General features: G+C 47.5%; 1 protein-coding gene across 1 annotated transcript in view; it reads left to right on the top strand.

Moving 5' to 3' along the window:
* Positions 1 to 683: 683 nt before the first annotated feature.
* UNC45B (unc-45 myosin chaperone B) overlaps positions 684 to 23292 on the top strand; it is a 41296-nt gene continuing 18687 nt past the window's right edge. Inside the window, exons 1-11 of the mRNA XM_017890860.1 lie at positions 684 to 1182; positions 1723 to 1759; positions 2753 to 2928; positions 5348 to 5437; positions 6983 to 7150; positions 7709 to 7877; positions 11803 to 11973; positions 16412 to 16583; positions 20563 to 20863; positions 22320 to 22414; positions 22598 to 22739. Of these exons, the coding sequence (XP_017746349.1) occupies positions 1015 to 1182; positions 1723 to 1759; positions 2753 to 2928; positions 5348 to 5437; positions 6983 to 7150; positions 7709 to 7877; positions 11803 to 11973; positions 16412 to 16583; positions 20563 to 20863; positions 22320 to 22414; positions 22598 to 22739 (1689 nt within the window). The 5' untranslated portion in view covers positions 684 to 1014. The remainder of the gene's footprint in view (positions 1183 to 1722; positions 1760 to 2752; positions 2929 to 5347; positions 5438 to 6982; positions 7151 to 7708; positions 7878 to 11802; positions 11974 to 16411; positions 16584 to 20562; positions 20864 to 22319; positions 22415 to 22597; positions 22740 to 23292) is intronic.

The following is a 23292-nucleotide window of genomic DNA, read 5'->3' as shown; positions in this document are numbered from 1 at the left end:
CTGCCGGTCTTTCTGAAAAGCAAAGACATTTGGAACACGTGAAAGCAGCGTGGGTTGAGGTGTTGCACAGAAGTGCAAAAGGGAAGGAACTTTCTTCCTCTGTTCCTTACCCCTCCCTCCAGAAAGGTATTTCTGGAAGTCTCCAGTTGGTCTGGGATCTGGGCACCTGCTGTGTGTCCCAGTCTGTCAGCCCCTCAGCTGTCACTCTGCTCCCAAAAATAGCAGTGGTTGAAGGGAAGGAGAGGACGCTGTTTATCTGAGAGAGAGGTGGAAAGGGGCTTTAGAGCTGTGCCCAGGGAGGGAGTCTGCTGGGGGGTTCCTGTCCCTTCTGGATCTTTCTGTCACTCTTTTGGGTGCGAGTGCCTGAGCCCCCCCAGGACACCCCAGAGTGGGGTGCTTGGGTAGAGGCTGATCAGCACCTCCACGTGGTCATGACTGACCAGTCTGGGGAGGGGGAGGGCCCTGAGTATCAGTGACAGACTCCAGGGGCACCTGCCCCTGTGGCCAAATATGGTCCAGAGCCACTGGCTGAGGCAAGAAAATCTCTTGGGTGGGGGCTGGGAGGGGCAGACTGAGGCTGGCTGGCTGGAGGTTGACGCAGGAGTGCTCAGGGGAGCAGCATCACAGGAGGGCAGATCGAAAGTATTGTCCTCACTGAGAAAGTGAGCAGGGGCCTGGGGTGTGCCTTGGACTGGGGAGGGAGATGGCGGACTTCTAAGACCTGCGACGAGAGTTCAGGCCTTTGGCACCAACTGAGTGGCTTCACTTGCTCAGGCTGGGAGGGACAGAGAGTGAGGCACCGGGACTCTCAACTTGGGCCAAGCTCTGAGCAGATGCTTTAATGTCCTCATGGGACAATAGATTTGGGGATTTTGGGGGTGGATCCCTTCCAAGCAGAATCCCCACCATCCTCTCTGGTGTGAGGGGACCCTGGAGCTCCGGACCTCAGGCCAGGAGCCCAGCCTGGGTCTGGAGTGAGGGGCTGACCAGACGGAGCTGCTCCTGTCCCGGCAGATGGCAGAGGTGGAAGCGGTACAGCTGAAGGAGGAAGGGAACCGGCATTTCCAGCTCCAGGACTACAAGGCCGCCACAAAGAGCTACAGCCAGGCCCTGAAGCTGACCAAGGACAAGGCCCTGCTGGCCACACTTTATCGGAACCGGGCAGCCTGTGGCCTGAAAACGGTCTGGGGCAGGGCAGGGCAGGGCAGGGCACGGGGCGGGAGTGAGGCAGAGGGGCCTTGGGGCTGAGTGGCAGCCCCTTCACCCTGATAGGAATTGCCCTTCATCGCAGCCGGCTCCGCTGGATGCCTGGGGTTAGAGAAGGGTGTCTCCCCTGACCCATGCCCTGGAAAGACAGAAATTCATCCAGAGCAGAATCAGCCCAACGCCAGGTGCTTTCATATGTTATTCATGGCATCTTACTAATGGCTATGAGATAGCTGTTGTTGTCCTCCCCCTATTGCAGATAAGAAACACGGATCCAGAGGGCTTCATTAACTTGATCAAGCTCTCCCAAGTAGTAGCAGAGCCGAGATTCAAACCTGGGTTTGCCTGATGCCAAAGCCTGTCCTCTTTGCCATGCCTACAAGGAGCATGCCCTGGGCCTCTGACAGCCTGCAGCTCCCCCAGCAAACCCTCTCCCCTCACAGTGGGGACACTCTCTGGCCATCTCTGCATTGGGCCCACATTAACCGAGTCTCCTTCTCCTTCCCCTTTCCTCAGGAGAGCTATGTCCAGGCAGCTTCAGATGCCTCCAGAGGTGAGTCCCTCCCACCCCCAAGCTTGCCCTGTCACATTCTCCTCTGCATGGCCTGGGTTTTAATCTAGTTACCATTTTGGGGGAAGAAACAGTGAGTATGGAGTGACTTCAGAAGGGAGAGAACAAGCTGCAAAAGGGACTGGAAACATATCCTCTGAAGAGCAGTTCAGGGAAGCAGCAATATTTAGCCCAGAAAAGGCAACTCACAGGTGGGACAGAGAGCTGCCTTCAAATTCCTAAAAGGCTGTCACAAGGAAGAAGGATTGGATTTCATCTCAGGGGCTCCAGGGCTGGGCAATGTTACAGGGAACACATTTCAGGTATGGAGAGGGCAAGGTTTTCTGATTAAGCTGGCTGGCTGTCTTTTTCTTTTTTTTTTTGAGATGGAGTCTTGCTCTGTTGCCCAGACTACAGTGCAATGGCACGATCTCAGCTCACGGAAACCTCTGCCTCCCAGGTTCAAGCAATTCTCCTGTCTCAGCCTCCCAAGTAGCTGGGATTACAGGTGCATGCCACCATGCCTGGCTAGTTTTTGTATTTTTAGTAGAGACAAAGTTTCACCATGTTGGCCAGGCTGGTCTCGAACTCCTGACCTCGTGATCTGCCCACCTTGGCCTCCCAAACTGTTGGAATTACAGGCGTGAGTCACTGCACCAGGCCTGCCTGGCTGTCTTGAGAAGGAGGGAGCTCCCCATTGCTGGAGGTATGCAAGCACTGATTGGTTAAGCCCCTGGCAGGGATCCTGTAGCAGAGACTGGAACATTAGGAATTGGATGACATGACCCTCAAGCTCTCTTCCCACCTTGAAACTCTGTGGCTCTTACTGTCTGTCTAACAAAGGGGAGGTATGGGCCAGAGAGTCCACATGGGTGGATAATCTCCAAGCAAGACACAGAAGCCCAGCAAGAGCATGCTTTCTGGAGTTGGGGCAGTGGGGCTGGTGGTCTATAGTCTGGCTCCCTAAGGCCCTCATCCTCCGTCTCCCCTCGATAGCCATTGACATCAACTCCTCGGACATCAAGGCTCTGTATCGGCGATGTCAGGCACTGGAGCACCTGGGGAAACTGGACCAGGCCTTTAAGGACGTGCAGCGTTGTGCCACCCTCGAGCCACGGAACCAGAACTTCCAGGAGACGCTGAGGAGACTCAACACCAACATTCAGGAGAAGGTGAGCTGGGCCTCTTCCCACAACCCTTGGCTGCCCAGTCCCTCTCTTCATTCCTAGTAGGAATGGGTTAGGGAAGTGGGTCATCAGGGCAGGGCTAGCCCTACCTCCACACTCTGAGACAGAGACAGCAAGTGGCATACTCAGGCTGCACAGAACAGCTAAGCAGGTGCTTCTATCTGTGATGCCTGTTTGAGGGCACAAGCCAGCCAAGGCTAGAACACAGGTCTTTTAAATTCCAGATGGGGCCTGGTGCAGTGGCTCATGCCTATAATCCCAACACTTTGGGAGGCCAAGGCGGACAGATCACCTGAGGTCAGGTAGTTTGAGACCAGCCTGGACAACTGGCGAAACCCGTCTCTATTAAAAATACAAAAAATAGCCGTATGGGTGGGGGTGCCTGTAATCCCAGCTACTCAAGAGGCTGAGGCAGGAGAATTGCTTGAACCTGGGAGGCAGAGGTTGCAGTGAGCTGAGATCATGTGCCATTGCACTTCAGCCTGGGTGGCAGAGAGAGACTCCGTCCCTCACACCCCCCACAAAAAAAAAAAAAAAAAAGAATTCCAGATGGAGACTTAGAAATATTATTATAACTTAGCATATCTGCAACATGATCTATCTCTCTTTCTAAGTATTATAAAATACCTGGGAATTGAGGACATCGATGAGGGATAGAGGAGAGCCAGGCCCCGTTAGAAGCGTGATTGTTTTTTTGGAGACAGACTCTCACTTTGTTGCCCAGGCTGGAGTACAGTGGCATGATCTCAGCTGCTCACTTCAACCTCTGCCTCCTGGGTTTAAGCAATTCTTGTGCTTCAGCCTCCCGAGTACCTGGAATTACAGATGTGCACCACCACACCTGGCTAATTTTTGTGTTTTTGATAGAGATGGGATTTAACCATGTTGGCCAGACTGGTCTCGAACTCCTGGCCTTATGTGATCCACCCACCTCAGCCTCCCAAAGTGCTGGGATTACGATGTGAACCAGGAGCATAAAATATTTTTTAGGAAATGGAGTAGCGTAGGGAGAACCTGGACCAGAGGTGAGAAATCCTGAACCCTAGTCCTGGCTCAGCTGCTAGTTTTGTGGGGCATCTGTTGGGGTGTTGGTTTCCTCTCTGTAAGAATGGCAAGGTAATCAATCACTCAGCCCCTTGCTCCAAGACTCAGTAACTTCTACACATCTGGAGAAGCCCTGTGGTAGGACCACAGCATGCTATCCAGGGTGCAGACTCAAGGACTAAGGAAATACAAACTAAGGAGAGATTCAGAGAGGGATAGGCGAAGGAAAGACCTCTCTGCATCCCCAAAGGAAATGAGCACAGGGCTGGATGCGGTGGCTCATGCCTATAATCCCAGCACTTTGGGAGGCCAAGGTGGGAGGATCACTTGAGCCCAGGAGTTGGAGACCAGCCTGGGCAACACAGGGAGAGATGCTGTTCCTATCAAAAATTAAAAATAAATTAAAAATAGGCTGGGTGGGGTGGCTCACGCCTGTAATCCCAACACTTTGGGAGGCCAAGGTGGGTGAATCACTTGGCATCAGGAGTTCGAAAGCAGCCTGGCCAGCATGGTGAAACCCCGTCTCTACTAAAAATATAAAAATTAGCTGGACGTGGTGGCACATGCCTGTAATTTCAACTACTTAGGAGGCTGAGACAGGAGAATCACTTGAATCTGGGAGGCAGAGGTTACAGTGAGCCGAGATTGTGCCATTGCACTCCAGCCTGGGTGACAGAGCGAGACTCCATATCAAAAAAAAATAATAAATAAAAATAAAAATAAAAAATGAGCTCAGAAGTAGGTGGGAGTACTGTGGACCCCCAGAACAAAGTAGCAGGAGGTTCAAAACAAGCTGGCGAGGTGGAGGATGTTGATCAGTTCAGTCACTTTATGAAACACCCAGAGCAGTGGGGTTGGAGTGGGGACTGTGAGGGACTAGATATCCCAACAAAATGAGTTCGATTTGCTTGAAACAGAGCTTGAAAGCTGCTTCATCTACACTTCAGGTGTGTTAAAAAGAAAAGAAAGAAAGCTGCTTCAGGATTCTGAGTATGGAGATATATTTCTGTTTTATCCCTATTTAAATGTCTAATAGCAAATGGTTTACTAGACTCTAAAACTGGGCTGAAGACCCTTTAGGCCTTCCCAGACTGTTGCGATGTCTCAATGGGATAACAAATGTAACCAGATGGTAAGCCTTCAGGGGCAAGGACTTGATTTGGTCCACAATTCGACTGTATTTATTCATTCATCGTAGTTATCCGGTAAGTGTTTGTCAAATGAATACATGAATGAATGTATGTGTGGGAGCCCAGAGTAGACGCCCTGATATTTACTGAGATGAACTGAATGTGGAGCTGAAATGACGTGGACCCCGCCTGCCTCCTTCCCCACTCCTTCCTCTCTCCTCTCTCCTTAGCTCCGAGTGCAGTTCTCCACAGACTTGAGGGTACAGAAGATGTTTGAGATCCTCTTGGATGAAAACAGTGAGGCTGATAAGCGGGAAAAGGTAAGTGCTGGCCAGTATCATCCAGCCAGCAGAAGGACCCGCCAGTCTGGACAGTGACATCATTCTGAGGGGGAAGGGGGACCGGAGGCCTGTCTTTGCAGCCCAGGAAGGAAAATTGGCCAAAGGTTAATCACATTGGAACACAGTGTAAACCATAAGAAAGACTGAGATTTGGGTGAATCCAGTGAGGAGGGTCATGCAGCAGGGTTGGATCCTGTCTTTATTTGAAATTTTGATGTTTTATTCATCATGGATTATTTTGGCATTGATTTTGATTTTAAAATATAGCATTGATTATTATTTGATTATTGAGTTCTTTGGTGTCCCTTTAAATTTTGCACCCAAGGCAAGTACCTCATTTGCCTCACTGTAACTTCAGCCCTAAGAAATAACAGCCCGTTAAAATCACGTTTTATTTTATTAAAAAATATTGTAAAGAAGTCTTTCTGAAAAATTTAAATATTTACAGACATAATCGTCCTCTTAACCAAACTTGTTACCTTGTTTTTTTTTATGTTCCCTTCTAGTGCTTCTGCAAAAGAAAAAAATTGAACATTTGAGTGTTTTACATCTGTAAGAACTTGAGAGACAATGTCCAGGGAATTTTTGTTAGCTTTGTGGTCAATAAATCCATAAACTAGGCAAATATCTTTCCTAACAAACTCTTGTGAGAACATAATGAGTTGTTATAGATAAAACAAGTTTTTTTTTTTTGAAAAGTGCAAAGCCCTTAGCTGATAGTGATGGTTCTGGGCATGCTTGCCTGAAATTCTCTATTCAGCCCTCTCCCCAGCACCCACTCAACATCTCTTTGCCCACCTCCTCACCTTCTTCCACCGCCTGTGTTTCTCAGCCCTGGGTTCTCAGGTCCTGCTTGAGACCTGGAGCCTTTTAAGGTTCATGCATCCTTAAGTTGGAAGGCTTTCGGTGGGAAGAGACTTGGGAACCTGCTTGCTCAACTGCCTAAATTTACAGATGAGGAGTCTGGGGTCCAGAGAAGTGCCGTGACTCACCTGAGCTCATACAGCTACCAGGGAGCAGAATCAGAACTCAAACCCAGGGCTTTCAGGTCTCATCTAGTGTTTTTGCTGCTCACTTCCTGGGAACTTCAGATTCCTCTGAACAGGGAAATCAACAAAATGTTCAAGGACATGATTCTCCGTGTAAAAACACTACATTTCTCCACCATTTTTCTAGTCCTTCTCTAATAAGCATTATACACATCTTTATTTTAGCATATGTGCAATTGGAGTAAACATATGATTCTGATTCTGCATACCAATGCTTTTTCCATTGCTCTTAGTCTTTTTATTCATGACTTTAATGACTGCAACATATCTCATCCAGTTGGTCTTGATGCAAGTTACCTGGCTTTTTTTCTTGAATTATGTTCTTGGGCTGTGTTTCCAGGAGGAGGATTACAAGGTGAGATAATAGAACAGTGTTCTGAAGATCCAGTCTTTGCACTGGCTCTTGTACGGCCCATGGTACAGGCCTGGGTGGCCATACCTCCCTCGTAACCCTCATTGCCTCTTCCTCCTTCAGGCTGCCAACAATCTCATTGTCCTAGGCCGTGAGGAAGCAGGAGCTGAGAAGATCTTCCAGAACAATGGGGTAGCCTTACTACTGCAGCTTCTGGACACTAAGAAGCCTGAGCTGGTGCTGGCTGCAGTGCGGACCCTGTCGGGCATGTGCAGCGGCCACCGAGCCAGGGTGAGCCCCTGGCTGTAGGGCATGTGGAGCAAATGGCTGCTGGTCCAAGGATCTGGAGGGTGATGCATGGTCAGGGCTGTGGCTGGCATCAATGGAACCAGCCACAGCCAAAGCCAAAGGGTGTTCCAGTCTCTTTTTCCCTTTGAGTTAGAAATGGGTTTAACTAAGCAAAGACAAGTTATTGAAAGTGCTTAATGCAGAAGTGGTGAATGCAAAGGCTATGATACTTTACATTTTCTCATGCTAAGTCTTTGAAACCCAGTGTGTATTTTACACTATAGCACATCTCCATATGGTCTTGCCACAGTGCAAGAGCTCAACAGCCCCATGTGGCCACTGGCCACTGTATTGGATGGCACAGCTCTGACCTCTGGAGATGGGCATGGCTTGTGTCAAGAGGTTTCCAGGACCGGGGAGCCCCATGAGGCAATGGCTGCCTGGGCTGATTTCTCTACTGCATGGGATGGGGTGGGGAGGATTATCACACCCTCTCTAACCTGAATGGCAGCTGGAATTGAAGGGCAAGGCAGCTGACCATGGTTCTTGCTGGGGTTCTAGGCCACAGTGATTCTGCATGCAGTGCGGATAGACCGAATCTGTAGCCTCATGGCGGTGGAGAATGAGGAGATGTCTCTGGCTGTCTGCAATCTGCTCCAAGCCATCATTGACTCCCTGTCTGGGGAGGACAAGCGGGAGCATCGAGGGAAGGAGGAGGCCCTGGTTCTAGGTAGGAAATATTCTTCAGTTTTAGTTCAAGGGGATGGGGAAAGAAAGAGTCAGTTGCCACCTCAGACTGGGCATTCCCTGTATGTGGGGATGGCTTGGTTTTATGTCTTTTCTTTTCCTTTTTTGAGATGGAATCTTACTCTGTCACCCAGGCTGGAGTGCAGTGGGACGATCTAGACTCACTGCAACCTCCACCTCCTGGGTTCAAGCACCTCTCCTGCCTCAGCCTCCTGAGTATCTGGTACTACAGGCACACACCACCATGCCCGCCTAATTTTTGTATTTTTAGTAGAGACAGGGTTTCATCATGTTCGCCAGGCTGGTCTCAAACTCCTGACCTCAGGTGATCTGTCCACCTTGGCCTCCCAAAGTGCTGGGATTACAGGCATGAGCCACTGCACCTGGCCTGTCATATGTATTTTCTGATTATAAAAGCAACAGGCATAGCTGCAGTATTCACAATAGCTAAAAGACGGATACAACTCGAGTGTCCATTGGCAGGTTACTGGATGAGAAAAATATGGTATATACATACAATGGAGTAATAGCCTTAAAAAGACAGGAAAATTTGACACATGCTACGACGTCTATGAACATTGAGGACATTATGCTAGTGAAATAAGCCAGCCACAAAAGGACAAATACTGCATGGATCCACTCATATGAGATACTTGAGTAGTCAAATTCATGGAGATAGAAAGTAGAACAGTGTTTGGCAGGGGTTGGAGGAGGAGAAATGGGGGGTTATTGTCTAATGGGGATGGACTTTCAGTTTTGCAAGATGAAAATAATTCTGTGAATAGATTGCGGTGTTTGCACAATGGTGTGAATATACTTAATGCCATTGAACTGTACACTTAAAAATGGTTACAATGGTAAATTTTATGTTATGTAAATTTTACCACAACTTAAAAAAAGTAACAGAGACTTATTGAAGACATTTGGGAAAATATAGAACTATGTAAAAATGAGAATAAATGCCTATAATTGCCCATTTAGATAATCACCATTACCATTACCATATGTATCTTTCCTGTCTTTTTTTTTAAACCATCCATATCAATATCTAACAAAATCGGAATTCTGCTATGAATAGTTACATGTTCTTTTCTTCATTGAGCATTATATTAATATTGCATACCATTTAATATTCTTAAAAAGGATTCCTTTGATTTTAATAATTAATTTTACATTTGTTTCCTGCATATGCACATACAGACTCATGCTTCTCCCTGCACATCCAGGTCCTAGGCATCAACTTAGAAAATGTTGCTCTGGCCAGGAGGGTCAAAGAGGCAGGTTCACTCAGAAAACTTTATTTTCAAGAACATCATAATCTTCCCTTGTGTGGGTAATTCACCAATCAGCTCTATATTATTGGAGATTTCAGTTATTTCCAATTTGCATGTTTATACAAAACTCTCTAGGAGCCATTTTTGCATCTATGTTTGCATTTATAATTTTTATTTATTTATTTATGTATTATTATTATTTTTGAGATGAAGTCTTGCTCTGTCACCCAGGCTGGAGTGAAGTGGCATGATCTCAGCTCATTGCAACCTCCACCTCCTGGGTTTAAGTGATTCTCCTGCCTCAGCCTCCCGAATAGCTGAGATTACAGGAGCACACTACCATGCCTGGCTAATTTTTGTATTTTTAGTAGAGATAGGGTTTCACCATGTTGTCTTGGCTGGTCTCAAACTCCTGAGTTCAGGTGATCTGCCCGCCTCTGCCTCCCAAAGTACTGGGATTACAGGCATGAGCCACCATGCCTGGCCACATTTATAATTATTTTCTGGGGTCAAATTCCTAGAAATGGAGCACTAGGTCAAAGGCTATGAGCATAACTAATGTTCTTTCTACATCTTGCTCTCTAATTCCTTTCTGAGAGGCTGCATCAATCTATACTCTCGCCAAGCAATGATGAGAGTCCCCATTTCAACACATTCTCATCAGATTTGAATGCTATCCTTCTTAAGGATATTTGCCTTGGATGTAGATTAAAATTATCTTGCTTGATTCAAAATCAATTACTCATGAGATTGATCATTTTTTCTGTATCTTTGTTAGCCATTTGGATTCCTTTATCTTTGGATGGTTTGTTCACGTTGTTACCTATTTTTTAATGTTTTTCTTATTTGTTTATAAGAGGCTTTTTTTTTTTTTTTTTTTTTTTTAAAGACAGAGTCTTATCTATCACTCAGGCTGGACTGTAGTAATGCAGTCACAGCTCACTGCAGCCTCAAACCTCTGGGCTCAATCCTCCCACATCAGCTTCTGGAGTCACTAGGACTACAGGCTCATGCCACCACGCCTAGCTAATTTTTAAATTTTTCGTAGAGACAGGGTCTCACTTTCTTGCCCAGGCTGGTCTCAAACCCCTGGCCTCAAGTGATCTTCCTGCTGTGACCTCCCAAAATGTTGTGATTACAGGTCACTGTGCCCAGCCCTGAGTTCCTGGATTCTGGATGTGACTCTGACTTACTATTATTATAATGGTCAGCTAGTCACTTTCCTTTTCTGAGCTAGAATTTTTGGAAGATCCAAGATGGCCCTGCTTGTGTGGCTGGCGGTTAACTGGAAATGTTGACCCTGTGGCCTTGCTAGTGGCCAGCTTGGGTTTCTATAGAACATGGTGGCTGGATTCTAAATGGACAAGCCCCAAAGTGCAAGTGCCATGTAAGCCTCTGGTTGTGCCACAGGTCATGTGAGCAGCCCAGGGCCAGTGTGGGAGGAGATTACCCAAGAGCATTTATACTGAGAGTCGTGTTTCCCAGGGAGACACCAATTCACAATCTTCTATGACTTTCTTGGGTTGAACATCTCTGCTACAAAATTCTCCCACATATTGATTTCTACTCTATCCCCACGTAGCTTCCATCTGCCTCTGGCCCAAAGTCTGCCCTCTGGAGTCTCACAGAAGGAGCCTGTTATCTCACTCTCATGACATGCCTTTGTCTGAAGATGAGCTGTCACATCTACTTACATCTTTCCTTCTTTAGGCGGTGGAGCTGTACTCCTTCATCAATTATTTATCTGACATGGTTTGGAGAGCTTTGCTTTTCGGGTTGCCTGCCTCTGGGCTTCATCCTAGAATGAGAACAAAAATCTCTAAGTCTCAGGGAGGGCAAAATTAGAAAAAGGCATTTGCCTTTTAAGATCTACCAGTGGCACTTTGGGAGGCCGAGACGGGCAGATCACGAGGTCAGGAGATCGAGACCATCCTGGCTAACACAGTGAAACCCCGTCTCTACTAAAAAATACAAAAAACGAGCCGGGCGAGGTGGCGGGTGCCTGTGGTCCCAGCAACTCGGGAGGCTGAGGCAGGAGAATGGCGTAAACCCGGGAGGCGGGGCTTGCAGTGAGCTGAGATCCAGCCACTGCACTCCAGCCTGGGCGACAGAGCGAGACTCTGTCTCAAAAAAAAAATAAAAAATAAAAAATAAAAAAAAAAAAAATCTACCAGTGGGCAGGAAGTCCTGGTGTCACAGGCAAAAGCTTGAATTCAGGCACCCAGCATGCCTGAATCTGTGGGGAGTGAAATGTCTCTAAAGAGTATAAATTCCCTTTCTGAAAAGCATTTTATTAAATCAGTTTATTAAAAACCACATAAAGCATCCCTGGAGCTCTGCCAGTCACTGCTGGTAGTGAAGAACTTTCTAAGAATCCAAACTGTTCAAGGATGGAATGAGCTGTTGTAGAAGTCAGTGTTCAGGGTGGCTGGAGGACCGTTTGCAGGTGTTGTCTAGGGATTTCTCTCCCTTTTTTCGGGTGAGATGGGCAATACTATACTCTCCTGGGAATTCACATATTCAGGAAGTAGTGGATTCAGTATTTCCAGAGTCTAGAAGCTGCTGCTCTTCCTGGTCACATACATGTGAGATTTCCTACCCCTTTCTACTTACCCCTGTCCTCTTGTTTTTCAGACACCAAGAAGGACCTGAAGCAGATCACCAGCCACCTGCTGGACATGCTAGTCAGCAAGAAGGTATCTGGCCAGGGCAGGGATCAGGCGCTGAACCTGCTCAATAAGAATGTCCCCAGGAAGGACCTTGCCATTCACGACAACTCACGCACCATCTATGTGGTGGATAACGGTGAGAAGAGGGGAGGGTTTGGGGCTTGCTCAAGCCTTTTAAGTGGGCACCAGGGCACTAAAGAGAAAATGGAAGATGTGAGGCTCTTGAAGGGGTCTTCAGTCCTAACTGAAAAGGTGAGAAAACGCGTTGACACATCAGGATCACCAGTGGGCCTGTGAAGGTGCAGGTCAAGGCTCTGAATTCAGAGCCTGAACACGCCCAGGAAGTGCCCAAACACATCCCCAAAACATGTGGGTGGAGCTACCTAGCAAATGGGGTCAAGGACTCCACCAACCGCAGGGTAAAATTCCAGAAGTCTCATGGTTGGTAAAATACTTCACAGGCCTTTCAAAAGGGAGGAAATTGTATCAAGTATACTTTACATAAAGCACAGTGAGAATGTTTGTAAACTCAAAAGTATCTAAGACAGTTCTCAATCAATTTAGAAGTTTATTTTGCCAAGGTTACGTACATGCCCCGCAGAGAGGAAACACAGAATCACAGAAACAGTCTGTGGTCTGAGCCTTTCTCCATTTATGATTTTAAGGGCTTCAATATTTCAAGGGGAAAAGCAGCCTGGAGGGGAAAGAGAAAGGGTATGTTCACATTATATGAATGCATACGTTGGAAGAGAAAGGAGGAGGCAGGGAAATAGTCAATTACGTATTTGTCTCCTGCTCAGTAAATGACCACTTTACATAAGATAAGGTGAACATAGAGTGGACATATTTAAGCTCTAGAGTAATTTACTAAACCTGTGTAGATATTTAATTTTTTATCGGTAGCTGTCTGCTTAGGAATAAAAGGAAAGGCAGTTTCTCGCATGACTCAGCTTTCAGCTTAATTTTTTTTCCTTTGGTTTAGGGAATTGGGGGGATCCCAAGATTTCATTTTAGTTTTTAAAGTTATTTTTATTTATTTTTTTTAGAGATAGGGTCTCATTCTGTTGCTCAGGTTAGAGTGCAGTGGCGTGATCATAGTCACTGCAACCTCAAATTCCTGGGCTGCAGCGATCCTCCTCCCCCTCAGCCTCCCGAGTAGCTGGGACCACAGGCATGCACCATCATGCCCGGCTAATTTTTTTTTTATGTTTTGTGAAGATGTGGTTTTGCTGTGTTGCCTAGGCTGGTCTCAGAATCCTGGGTTCAAATGATCCTCCCACCTCGGCCTCCCAAAGTGCTGGAATTACAGGTGTGAGCCACGTCACCGGGCCAAGATTTTATTTTCTTTCCACATGTTCTAGCAGACAGTCACTCAATTTGTCAGCTCCGAGGTGTTACCCCTCTCCTCAGTCAACTTCTTTGATTGTTAAGGAATCATACCTGTGGTTTTATGATCTGCTATGGTAAATTCTTCCAAAGATTTTATGGCACACAGACTATCCCTTGTTCTAAAAGATTCAGATCAGCATTTCCCAGCTTAAAAAAAATCTTTTGATATTGCACTTCCCTTGTTTGATTTTTACAGACCTCAACAAAGTGCATGTGCAAGTGCTTAGACTTCAGCACATTACTCTACTGCTAAACGCCCAAACCCCACTTCCTCCCTGCCTCATTCTGGTCTTCTACACGTATATCATGAAACGTGAGCGTTAACAACAGACCTTCTCTCTCTGCAGCAGGATCTAGGCTCATCCACTTGTTATGGGTTGGGACAGGTGGAGAGCAATATTTTTTATTCTATTCTTTTTGCAAAGGGCACTAACATGGATAGCACTTGAGTAAAAATAATGTGGATTTAAAAATTCCAATCTTCGAATACAAAGCTGCAATGTTGGGGTGTTACGTGTTGTGCAAACTGGGCTAGGAGGTACGGTAAAGGAGCCGTGAGGATGTCAAACCTGAAGTGAGCTTTTGGGTGAGGGAAGGGGCAAAGATTGACAGGAAGAAGGTCTGGAGTGTTTGAACAGAAGAGAAACGAGATGCTCAAGGCGTGGGCAAGAATGGAAGGGGAGAGTGGGAGATGGGATTGGAGAGGTGTATTTGAGGGAGGCTTTTGGGACCCAGGCTGGGGACTCTGGGTTGGCTCATCAGGCACTTCCTGTTACTCCCCAGCCCTGTTGAGCGCTTTTTAAATGTGTGGTTGTGACATAATAAGAAATATACATATTTGGTCTCTGCTGCTGTTTCCTGGCACACAGCTAACCTCTGAAGTGATAAGTATCTTTTTGTATGCTCATGTAATAACTGGTGGCTGGGATCCCCTAGATAGCCTCAGAATGTCAGAATGGGGGCCAGTTGCCAGGGGAAACAACCATGCAATCACAGGATTGGAACTTTCAGCCCCGTACCCCTTACCTCCAGGGAGGGGAGAGGGGCTGGAGGTGGGATGCATCACTAATAACCAATGATTTAATCAACTGTGCCTACATAATGAAGCCTCTGTTAAAAAAAAAAAAAAAAATCCCTAACCAGAGGGGCTTAAAGTGCTCCCAAGTTGGTGAACACATGGAGGTGCTGGTGAGGTGGCTACCTGGAGAGGGCATGGAAGCGCCACGCCCCTTGCCAATACCTTGCCCTCTGCATCTCTTCCATCTGGCTGTTCCTGAGGTTTTGTTTTTGTTGTTGTTGTTTTTAAATAATAGATTGGTAATCGAGTAACTAAACTGGTTTTCTGAGTTCTGTGAGCCATTCTAGCAAATTATCAAACCCGAGGGAGAGGGTCATGGGAATCTCTGATTTATACTTGGCCAGTCAGAAGCACAGGTGGCAACTTGGACTGCTGGCATCTGAAGGAGGGTAATCTTGTGGGATTGAGCCCTTAACCTGTGGGGTCTGTGCTAACCCCAAATAGATAGTATCAGAGTTGAATTGTAGGATACCCATCTGGTGTCAGAAGTAAGCTCTGAGAGTAGAAGCAGTTTAGGGAGGAAACAGAAGTTTTCCTTTAAGTGGTAAAATGTAGGTTACACAAAATTTACTGCCAGGCACTTTCTTTTTCTTTTTCTTTCGTGTGTGGAGATGGGCTCTGTTGCCCGGGCTGGTCTCAAACTCCCGGACTCAAGTGATCCTCCCACCTCGACCTAACCAAAGTGCTAGAATTATAGGCATGAGCCACCAAGCCACCTCTAGGCACTTTTTTTTTTTTTTTTGAGACGGAGTTTTGCCCTTGTTGCCCAGGCTGGAGTGCAATGGCATGATCTCGGCTCACTGCAACCTTTGCCTCCTGACTTCAAGCGATTCTCCTGCCTCAGCCTCCCAAGTAGCCGGGACTACAGGCACCCGCCACTGCGCCCAGCTAATTTTTTTGTATTTTTAGTAGAGGTGGGGTTTTGCCATGTTGCCCAGGCTGGTTGCAGGCACTTTTAATTCCCTCCTAACATCTAGAGTTTCATGCCTCCCAGCTTTTACCCGGAATGTTCTTTCTCCTGCTTCCTTGTACTACCCAAGGTCTGACCAGCCCCAAGCTACCTCTAAAACCTGGCTCTGAAATCCACCTGTCTGTTGCCCCAGAGGCAATATAGTGTGACGGCTTACATCACAGGCTTTGAAATCAGACATGTTTGGGAGTGTGTCCTTGCTATGTCACTGGGCAACTTACTTGACTTCTCTAAGGCTTGTTTTTCTCCTCTGAAAGATGGGAAGAATGATTTCTAACCAGTAGGGGTATTGTTAGGATTAGACGAAGTTAATGTGTATAAGCTCTTGGCATGTAATAAGTGCTCCGAATAAATTGCAGATATTATTTTGTTGAAGTGAATGACCCCATTTTCAGTGCTACCCTTCTATACTTATCACATCTCATTGTAATCTTCATATATCAGTTTTCCCTATTGTATTGTGAGCTTTTGGAGGTCAGGATCGTATCATTTATTTTGGTAGCCAGTACCCCAAAGGTGCTCATTTATTCAACAAAGACATGACTGTTGAATTTGCCTGATGGTAATAGGAAGCCATTGAAGATTTTTCAACAGAAGAGATGAGAAGATATCATCGTAATAAATGTAAATATGGCATTTACTAAATAAATAATAATTACACACTCAATAATAAACATTTGTTGAGTGATAGTGATGTGTCTAGATTGACAGCAGGGTTTCCATACGTTATCTCATTGAGCCCTCAAACTTTATGAGGTAGGTAGTATTGTTCTCATTTTACAAATGAAGAAGCTGAGGCTTGAGGAAGAGAATATGAAATAGTATTTGGAGAAGTCTATACATCAACCTGTGGAATGTCAGCATTGGTATAGTTCTCTGAGATCAACTAGTCCTGATTTTGTACATATGAAAATAGAGGCCCCTAGAGGGAGGTGAATTGGTCAAGGTGGGGGCAGTGTCAGGTGTAGAACCTGGGTCCCTTGACCCCATTCTGGGGCCCTTCATTCTGGATGAACTACATGTGTTCTACAGACAGGGCTGGAGAGAAGCTGGTGATAACACGTCACTGAGTGAGGGGTGTGTTTGTGAGGATGGAGCCCAGCAGGAATCTTAGGCTTGCCACTGTCTACCCTGCAGGTCTGAGGAAGATCCTGAAGGTCGTGGGGCAGGTTCCAGATCTGCCATCCTGCCTGCCCCTGACTGACAACACCCGCATGTTGGCCTCTATCCTCATCAACAAGCTCTACGATGACCTGCGCTGTGACCCGGAGCGCGATCACTTCCGCAAGATCTGCGAGGAATACATCACGTAAGTTTCCTGGAGGCCTCACAGGGTCAGGCTCTGTCTTAGTTATCTACGGCTATGTAACAAATTATCTCAAAATTTAGTAGCTAAAAACAATAATGTTTTATTATCTCACACAAGAACAGAAATTTGGGAGTGGTTTGGCTGGGTGGCTCTGGCTTATGGTCTTTCATGAAGTTACAGTCATGTGCTGGCTGGGGCTGCAGCCATCTGAAGGCTTGACGGGGGCTAGAAAATGCTTCCAAGATGATGGACTTACACAGCTGGCACATTGGTGCCGGCTGTTGGTGGGAGGCCTGGGTTCCTCTCGCTGCAGACCTCTCCAGAGGCTGCTGAAGCGTCTTCACTGCATGCCACTGGCTTGTCCCACAGTAAGAGATCCAAGAGGGAGCAAGGCCGCAGAGAGACATCTTCTCTAGCCTCAGAAGACACATGTCATCACTTCCATCACATTCTATTCATTAGAAGCAAGTCAATAAGTTTGGCCTACATTTAAGGGGAAAAAATTAGGTTTCACTTTTTGCAGGGAGGAGTGTCAACATATTTTTGGATATATTTTATTTATTTGTTGAGACAGGGTCTCACTCTGTCCCCCAGGCTGGAGTGCAGTGACACAATCATAGCTCACTGCAGCCTCAAACTTTTGGGCTCAAATGAGCCTCCTTCCTCTGCCTCAGCCTCCCGAGTAGCTGAGACTACAAGCGTGCACTACCATGCCTGGCTAATTTTTGTATTTTTTGTTTCACTGTATTTCCCAGGCTGGTCTTGAACTCACCCTCCCAGAGTAGCTGGGACTACAGGCATATGCCACCATGCTGGCCTATTTTTTTTTTTTTTTCTGTCGCCCAGGCTGGAGTACAGTGGCATGATCATGGCTCACTGCAGCGTCAGCCTGCTGGGCTCAAGCGATCCTCCTTCCTCTGCCTCAGCCTCCCGAGTAGCTGAGACTACAAGCGTGCACTACCATGCCTGGCTAATTTTTGTATTTTTTTGTTTCACTGTGTTTCCCAGGCTGGTCTTGAACTCCAAAGCTCAAGCAATCTTCCTGCCTCAGCCTCCCAAAGTGCTGGGATTACAGGCATCAACTACCTTGCCCAGCCACGGACATATTTTAAACCTACCACTGGCTTCTGTGGTTGAAAGGAACAAATGCCAGCTTGTCAAGGAGGGAGACCCGGTTCTTTCAAGACTAGGAACTGTGTGGCTTTGCAGAGTTAGACAGGGGTTAGGGCCCTCAGCAGCTGCAGTTCCTGGGTCTCCTTACTGGCGCTCCAGCATCAGTGTGACTCCAGTGCATGACCTTTTAATTCTTTATTGCAGTGATTCCAAGACTTGTAAATTATTCAGATTTCTGAGATATTCCCTCTTGACTCAGTAGTTTGGGGTGTGGCTCAGGAAGCTGCATGCTTAAAAACACTCCAGGTGAGTCTTAGGTGGGTGAAGACGTTGACTGTACTCTGCTTTTCCTTTCTATATTCCAGAGGTCAACAAACCTTTTCTACGAAGGGCCAGAGAGTAAATATTTTAGTCTTTGTGGGTCATAAAAGTCTCTGTCAACATATTTTTAAAAATCCTTTAAAATGCAAAAAGCTGGCTGGGTGCAGTGGCTCACACCTCTAATCCCAGCACTTTGGGAGGCCGAGGCATGTGGATCACCTGAGGTCAGAAGTTCAAGATCAGCCTGACCAACATGGTGAAACCCCATCTCTACTAAAAATACCAAAAATTAGCCGGGTATGGTGGCACATGCCTGTGATCCCAGCTACTAGGGAGGCTGAGGCAGAAGAATCACTTGAACCCAGGAGGTGGAGGTTGTAGTGAGCCAAGATTGTACCACCACTGCACTCCAACCTGGGCGACAGAGTAAGACTCCATCATAAAAAGAAAAAAAAATGCAAAAAGCTGCTGGCCAGGTGTGGTGGTTTATGCCTATAATCCTAGCACTTTGGGAGGCTGATGTGAGAGAGTCACCTGAGGCCAGGAGTTCGAGACCAGCCCGGGCAACGTAGAGACCCCATCTCTAAAAATAAAAAAAATTAAAAATTAGCTAAGCGTGGTGGTGCACCCCTGTAGTTCCAGTTACTTGGGAGGCCGAGGTAGGAGGATCACTTGAGCCCAGGAGGTCAAGGCTGCAATGAGCCCTGAATGCACTACTGCACTCCAGCCTCGGTAACAGAGTGAGACCCTGTCTCAAATAAAATAAAATAATGTGAAAGCTATTCTCAACTTCCTGGATTTGCCAACTCCTTCTCTACCCCATGGCTTCCACTCGCCCTGACTTTGGTTCACTGATCTCTTCTTAAGGCTTCTCTCTTTCTCTATCTCAGTTTCAACTTTTCCTGCTGACTTCTTGAGTCCCTCATGAGGTCCCCAATTGACTTCCATTACTTGTCATGCAGCTAGTTCTTATTTGGGCTGGTTGATTGAAGCCCTCTCCTGTCAGCCTGTGGAATGCTGAGAGGAGGGGTCACTGCCTTCATCAAATGGTACCCCAGCCTGCCCCTAGCAAGAGTGGAATACACCCCACTTCATCAGGGGCGGGGGCTGTGTGGGGACCCAGTGTCAGCTCAAAGGTCAGACCCCAACTAATTACGAAGGATGCTGGTTCCCTGGGCACTGAGTGGAGAGATGAGGCACAGGACATGGGATGCTCAAGCTGGAGGGGCTCTCAGAGCTTCCAAAGCCAACTCCTCTTCCCCAGGGGAACTTGCCCGAGATCCTCCAACAGTCAGAGGCAGACATGGGACTAGAGCCCAGGTCTTGGACTCTCAGTGTGGAGTTCTCCTGACCAGTCCATGCTGCCTTCTTGCATTTATACACAGCTGCATTTCCACTGTGCATATCTGCCCTGTTTCCAACAATGCACCAACCTGGGCAGATGAGAAGCATCAGAAGGCATGTCACCTCTGACATTCCCACAATCTCTGAGAATCCCAGAGATTCTCCCCTAGAGTAGATGGTAATAGATTCTGAAAGCAAGGCAGAACGTTCCTGGATATCTAACCCACATGCTCACTGACAGGGGATGGACTGAGACCAGATCACCAGAGGGGAGTGACCGGCCCAGGCCATGTCACAGTGAGATGCAGTGTGAAGGGCATCATGCTAGGCCTTTTTGTGTTGTTGTCGATGCTGTACTGTCTTCCCAGACACAGCAGCTGCTGGAAAGGCTGTCAACTGACAGCGTTCAGCTGTTATCTCTCTTTGGGACTTGCCTCAGTTGAGGAGAGCTGTTTCACCCTCTCCAGGGAAGCCAGTGTGCAAAGACTCGCCCCAGGCTAGTTGAGGTGACTCAGACCTATAATAGCAGTGCTTTGGGAGGCCAGGTGAAAAGATCACCTGAGGCCAGGCATTTCAGATCAGCTTGGGCAACACAGCAAATCCCATCTCCACCAAAAATTTAAACAATTATCTGAGCATGATGGTGTGCACCTGTAGTCCCAACTGCTCAGGAGGCTGAGGTGGGAGGATTGCTTGAGCTTAGGGGTTTGAGGTCACAAAGAGCTATGATGGCACCAGTGCACTCCAGCAACAGAGCAAGACTCAGTCTCAAAAAAAGAAGGACTCACTCCAACTTGGAACAACTGTGAAGGATGTTCCAGCTCCAGAACTTCTTGGAGGCTGAGGCTTTGTGTTGACTGCAAAATGCCTCCCTCTGCCCCAGTCCTGCTTCCTTCTCTTCCCAAGAGCTCTCTCAAATAAACTTCCTGCATGTTAATCCCTGAGTCAGAGTGTATTTCCCAGAGGCACACCCTGTGACACATCTGTTATGTCATTTATCCTCACCACAACTCTGAGAACCAGTAGTACTATCCTCAGTTTACAGGAGCTGAGGCTCAGAGAGGTTCGCTGAATAGCTCAGTATCACACAGCACATGAGTGGTGGAGCCAGGATGCAAATCCAAATCCGTCTGCCTCCAAATCTCACACTCTTTCCAATCTCTTGGACCAGTTCTCTAGACCACCCTTGGCTTTGTTTTAGGGGCAAGTTTGACCCCCAGGACATGGACAAGAATTTGAATGCCATCCAGACGGTGTCAGGGATCCTGCAGGGCCCCTTTGACCTGGGCAACCAGCTGCTGGGACTGAAAGGTGTGATGGAGATGATGGTGGCACTATGTGGCTCAGAGCGCGAGACGGACCAGCTGGTGGCCGTGGAGGCCCTCATCCATGCCTCCACCAAGCTCAGCCGTGCCACCTTCATCATCACCAATGGAGTGTCACTGCTCAAACAGATCTACAAGACCACCAAAAATGAGAAGATCAAGATCCGCACACTGGTGGTGAGTGGGCTCGGTACCACCCTCCTACTCGGTACCAGGAGCCATGCCAGGCACCAGGGACACCGAAATGAATGAGTTGAGGCCACCGTCCTTGGGGAGACCAGGTTCAAGGGGGCACCAGATCCAGTCACAGACCCCTGCAGAACAGGGCATATCCAGGGGGCTTGTGAGGTTGTAGATTCAGAACGGTGATCTCTGCTGCTTAACCCTGAGGACGTTCGTCTCCCTGCTTACGAACAGCATGAACACTGATGAGCTTGTGTCCAGGATGCATTTTCAGAGCAAATTCTGAAAAGTCAGTTTCCTTAATCAGTTTCTATAAGGCATTTTTTTTCCACTTTCATTTTACTTTTTTTTTTGAGATGAAGTCTCACTCTGTCACCTAGGCTGGAGTGTAGTGGTGTAATCTCAGCTCACTGCAAACTCCACCTCCCAGGCTCAACTGACTCTTGTGTCTCAGCCCCCAGAGTAGTTGGAATTATAGATGTGTGCCACCACACCCAGCTAATTTTTGTATTTTTAGTAGAGATGGGATTTTGCCATGTTGGTCAGTCTGGTCTTGAACTCCTGACCTCAGGTGATCCAACCCCCGGGCCTCCCAAAGTGCTGGGATTACAGGCGTGAGCCACTGTGCCTGGCCTGAAGTTATTATTATTGTTATTGTTGTTATGTTTTGAGACAGAGTCTCCCTCTGTCACCCAGGCTGGAGTCCAGTGGCATGATCTTGGCTCACTGCAACCTCCACCTCCTGGGTTCAAATGATTCTCCTGCCTCAGTCTCCCAAGTAGCTGGGATTACAGGTGCCTGCCAGCACACCTGGCTAATTTTTGTATTTTTAGTAGAGATGGGTTTCACCATGTTGGCCAGGCTGGTCTCAAACTCCTGGCGTAAGAGATCCACCCGCCTTGACCTCCCAAAGTGCTGGGATTACAGGCGTGAGCAACTGCAGTCAGCATCAATTTTTTAAAAACAAATTTTAGCTTCTGACAAAAGTGACTTTTCTCTTATGAAATTGCCCCCCTAAGAAAAGTCCAATTTTCTCTGGGTAGAATTTTGCACATCTGAATCTGTTATCTACCCAGAAGATAGAATTTCGCTGCCAGTTTCCGTGCCATAATAAGGTTCCCCATTGAAGCTTCAGATATGGTTAACTTGGTCTTGCTGTTTTTTTCAAAATGGCAGGCACAATACATCTGTGGGGTCAAAATGGTGGGGGTCAAAATGGAGGGCAAGAATTTGCAACTCTATGGTCCTCTATCCTAACCCAGAGTATCAGGGAAAGTATCTCAGCAGAGGTGACACCTGAGCTGAGTTTTACAGTCTGCACAGAGGTGGATCCAAGCAAAGAAAGAGGGGCGAAGTGTTCTGCCCATAGAAACCTGTTTGAGCAGGGCTTCATCCGCAAGCCTTGGTGTCTCTGATCCTGCATGCGTCTGCTGTCTCCTCTCCTCCACAGGGACTCTGTAAGCTTGGCTCCGCAGGCGGCACAGACTACGGTCTCAGGCAGTTTGCGGAAGGGTCGACAGAAAAGCTGGCCAAACAGTGTCGCAAGTAAGGGGGCTGTGTTTCCCAGGCCCTGCACCTCCTCATGCGCCTTCCGGGCAGGAGTCTCTGGGGTGTGCTCCAGTGAAGTGTGAAAGGGACCTCATCCCCGGTTCACCACCCTGAAATCGCCTCACCCTCTTGACCTGAGCCCTGGGCCCCTTCCCATGTGTGCTCCCTCCTCACTTCCAGGTGGCTGTGCAATACGTCCATAGACACCCGGACCCGGCGCTGGGCAGTGGAGGGCCTGGCCTACCTCACGCTGGATGCTGATGTGAAGGACGACTTTGTCCAGGACATCCCTGCCCTGCAGGCCATGTTTGAGCTGGCCAAGGCAAGTGTGGAGGAGTCTGGCCTGATCACAAACCTCAGGAAAGGTCTGCTGGGTCCAGACCCACAGGGATTGGATCCCAGTCTTCCCCCTGGCTCTACTCCTTACCCCTGTGTAAACCTGATCGGTTATTTCCCCTTTTCTGGCCCTCATTTTACCTGACTGTAAAATGGACTCCCAACTCCTAATGTCTTCCAGAGTGGGAAGATGCACAAGAGGGCAGTTTGTTTTCCTGGTGAAGGGGTGGCCTGCCCCTCCACACCTGTGGGTGTTTCTCGTTAGGTAGAACGAGAGACTTGAGAAAAGAAATAAGACACAGAGACAAAGTGTAGAGAAAGAAAAGCAGGGCCCAGGGGACGGGCGCTCAGCTTACAGAGGACCCACGCCGGCACGGGTCTCTGAGTTCCCTTAGTATTTATTGATAATTATCTTTACCATCAAAAAGATAAGGGAGTGGCAGGACAATAGGATCATTTTAGGGAGAAAATCAGCAGTAAGACATATAGATAAAGATCTTTGTGCCCTGAATAAGTTCAAGGAAAATGCTGTGCCTTGA

Source organism: Rhinopithecus bieti, unplaced genomic scaffold (genome assembly GCF_001698545.2).
Source record: "Rhinopithecus bieti isolate Rb0 unplaced genomic scaffold, ASM169854v2 scaffold_19652, whole genome shotgun sequence".
Taxonomy (NCBI): Eukaryota; Metazoa; Chordata; class Mammalia; order Primates; family Cercopithecidae; genus Rhinopithecus; species Rhinopithecus bieti.
This window is presented reverse-complemented; position numbering and strand designations above follow the sequence as displayed.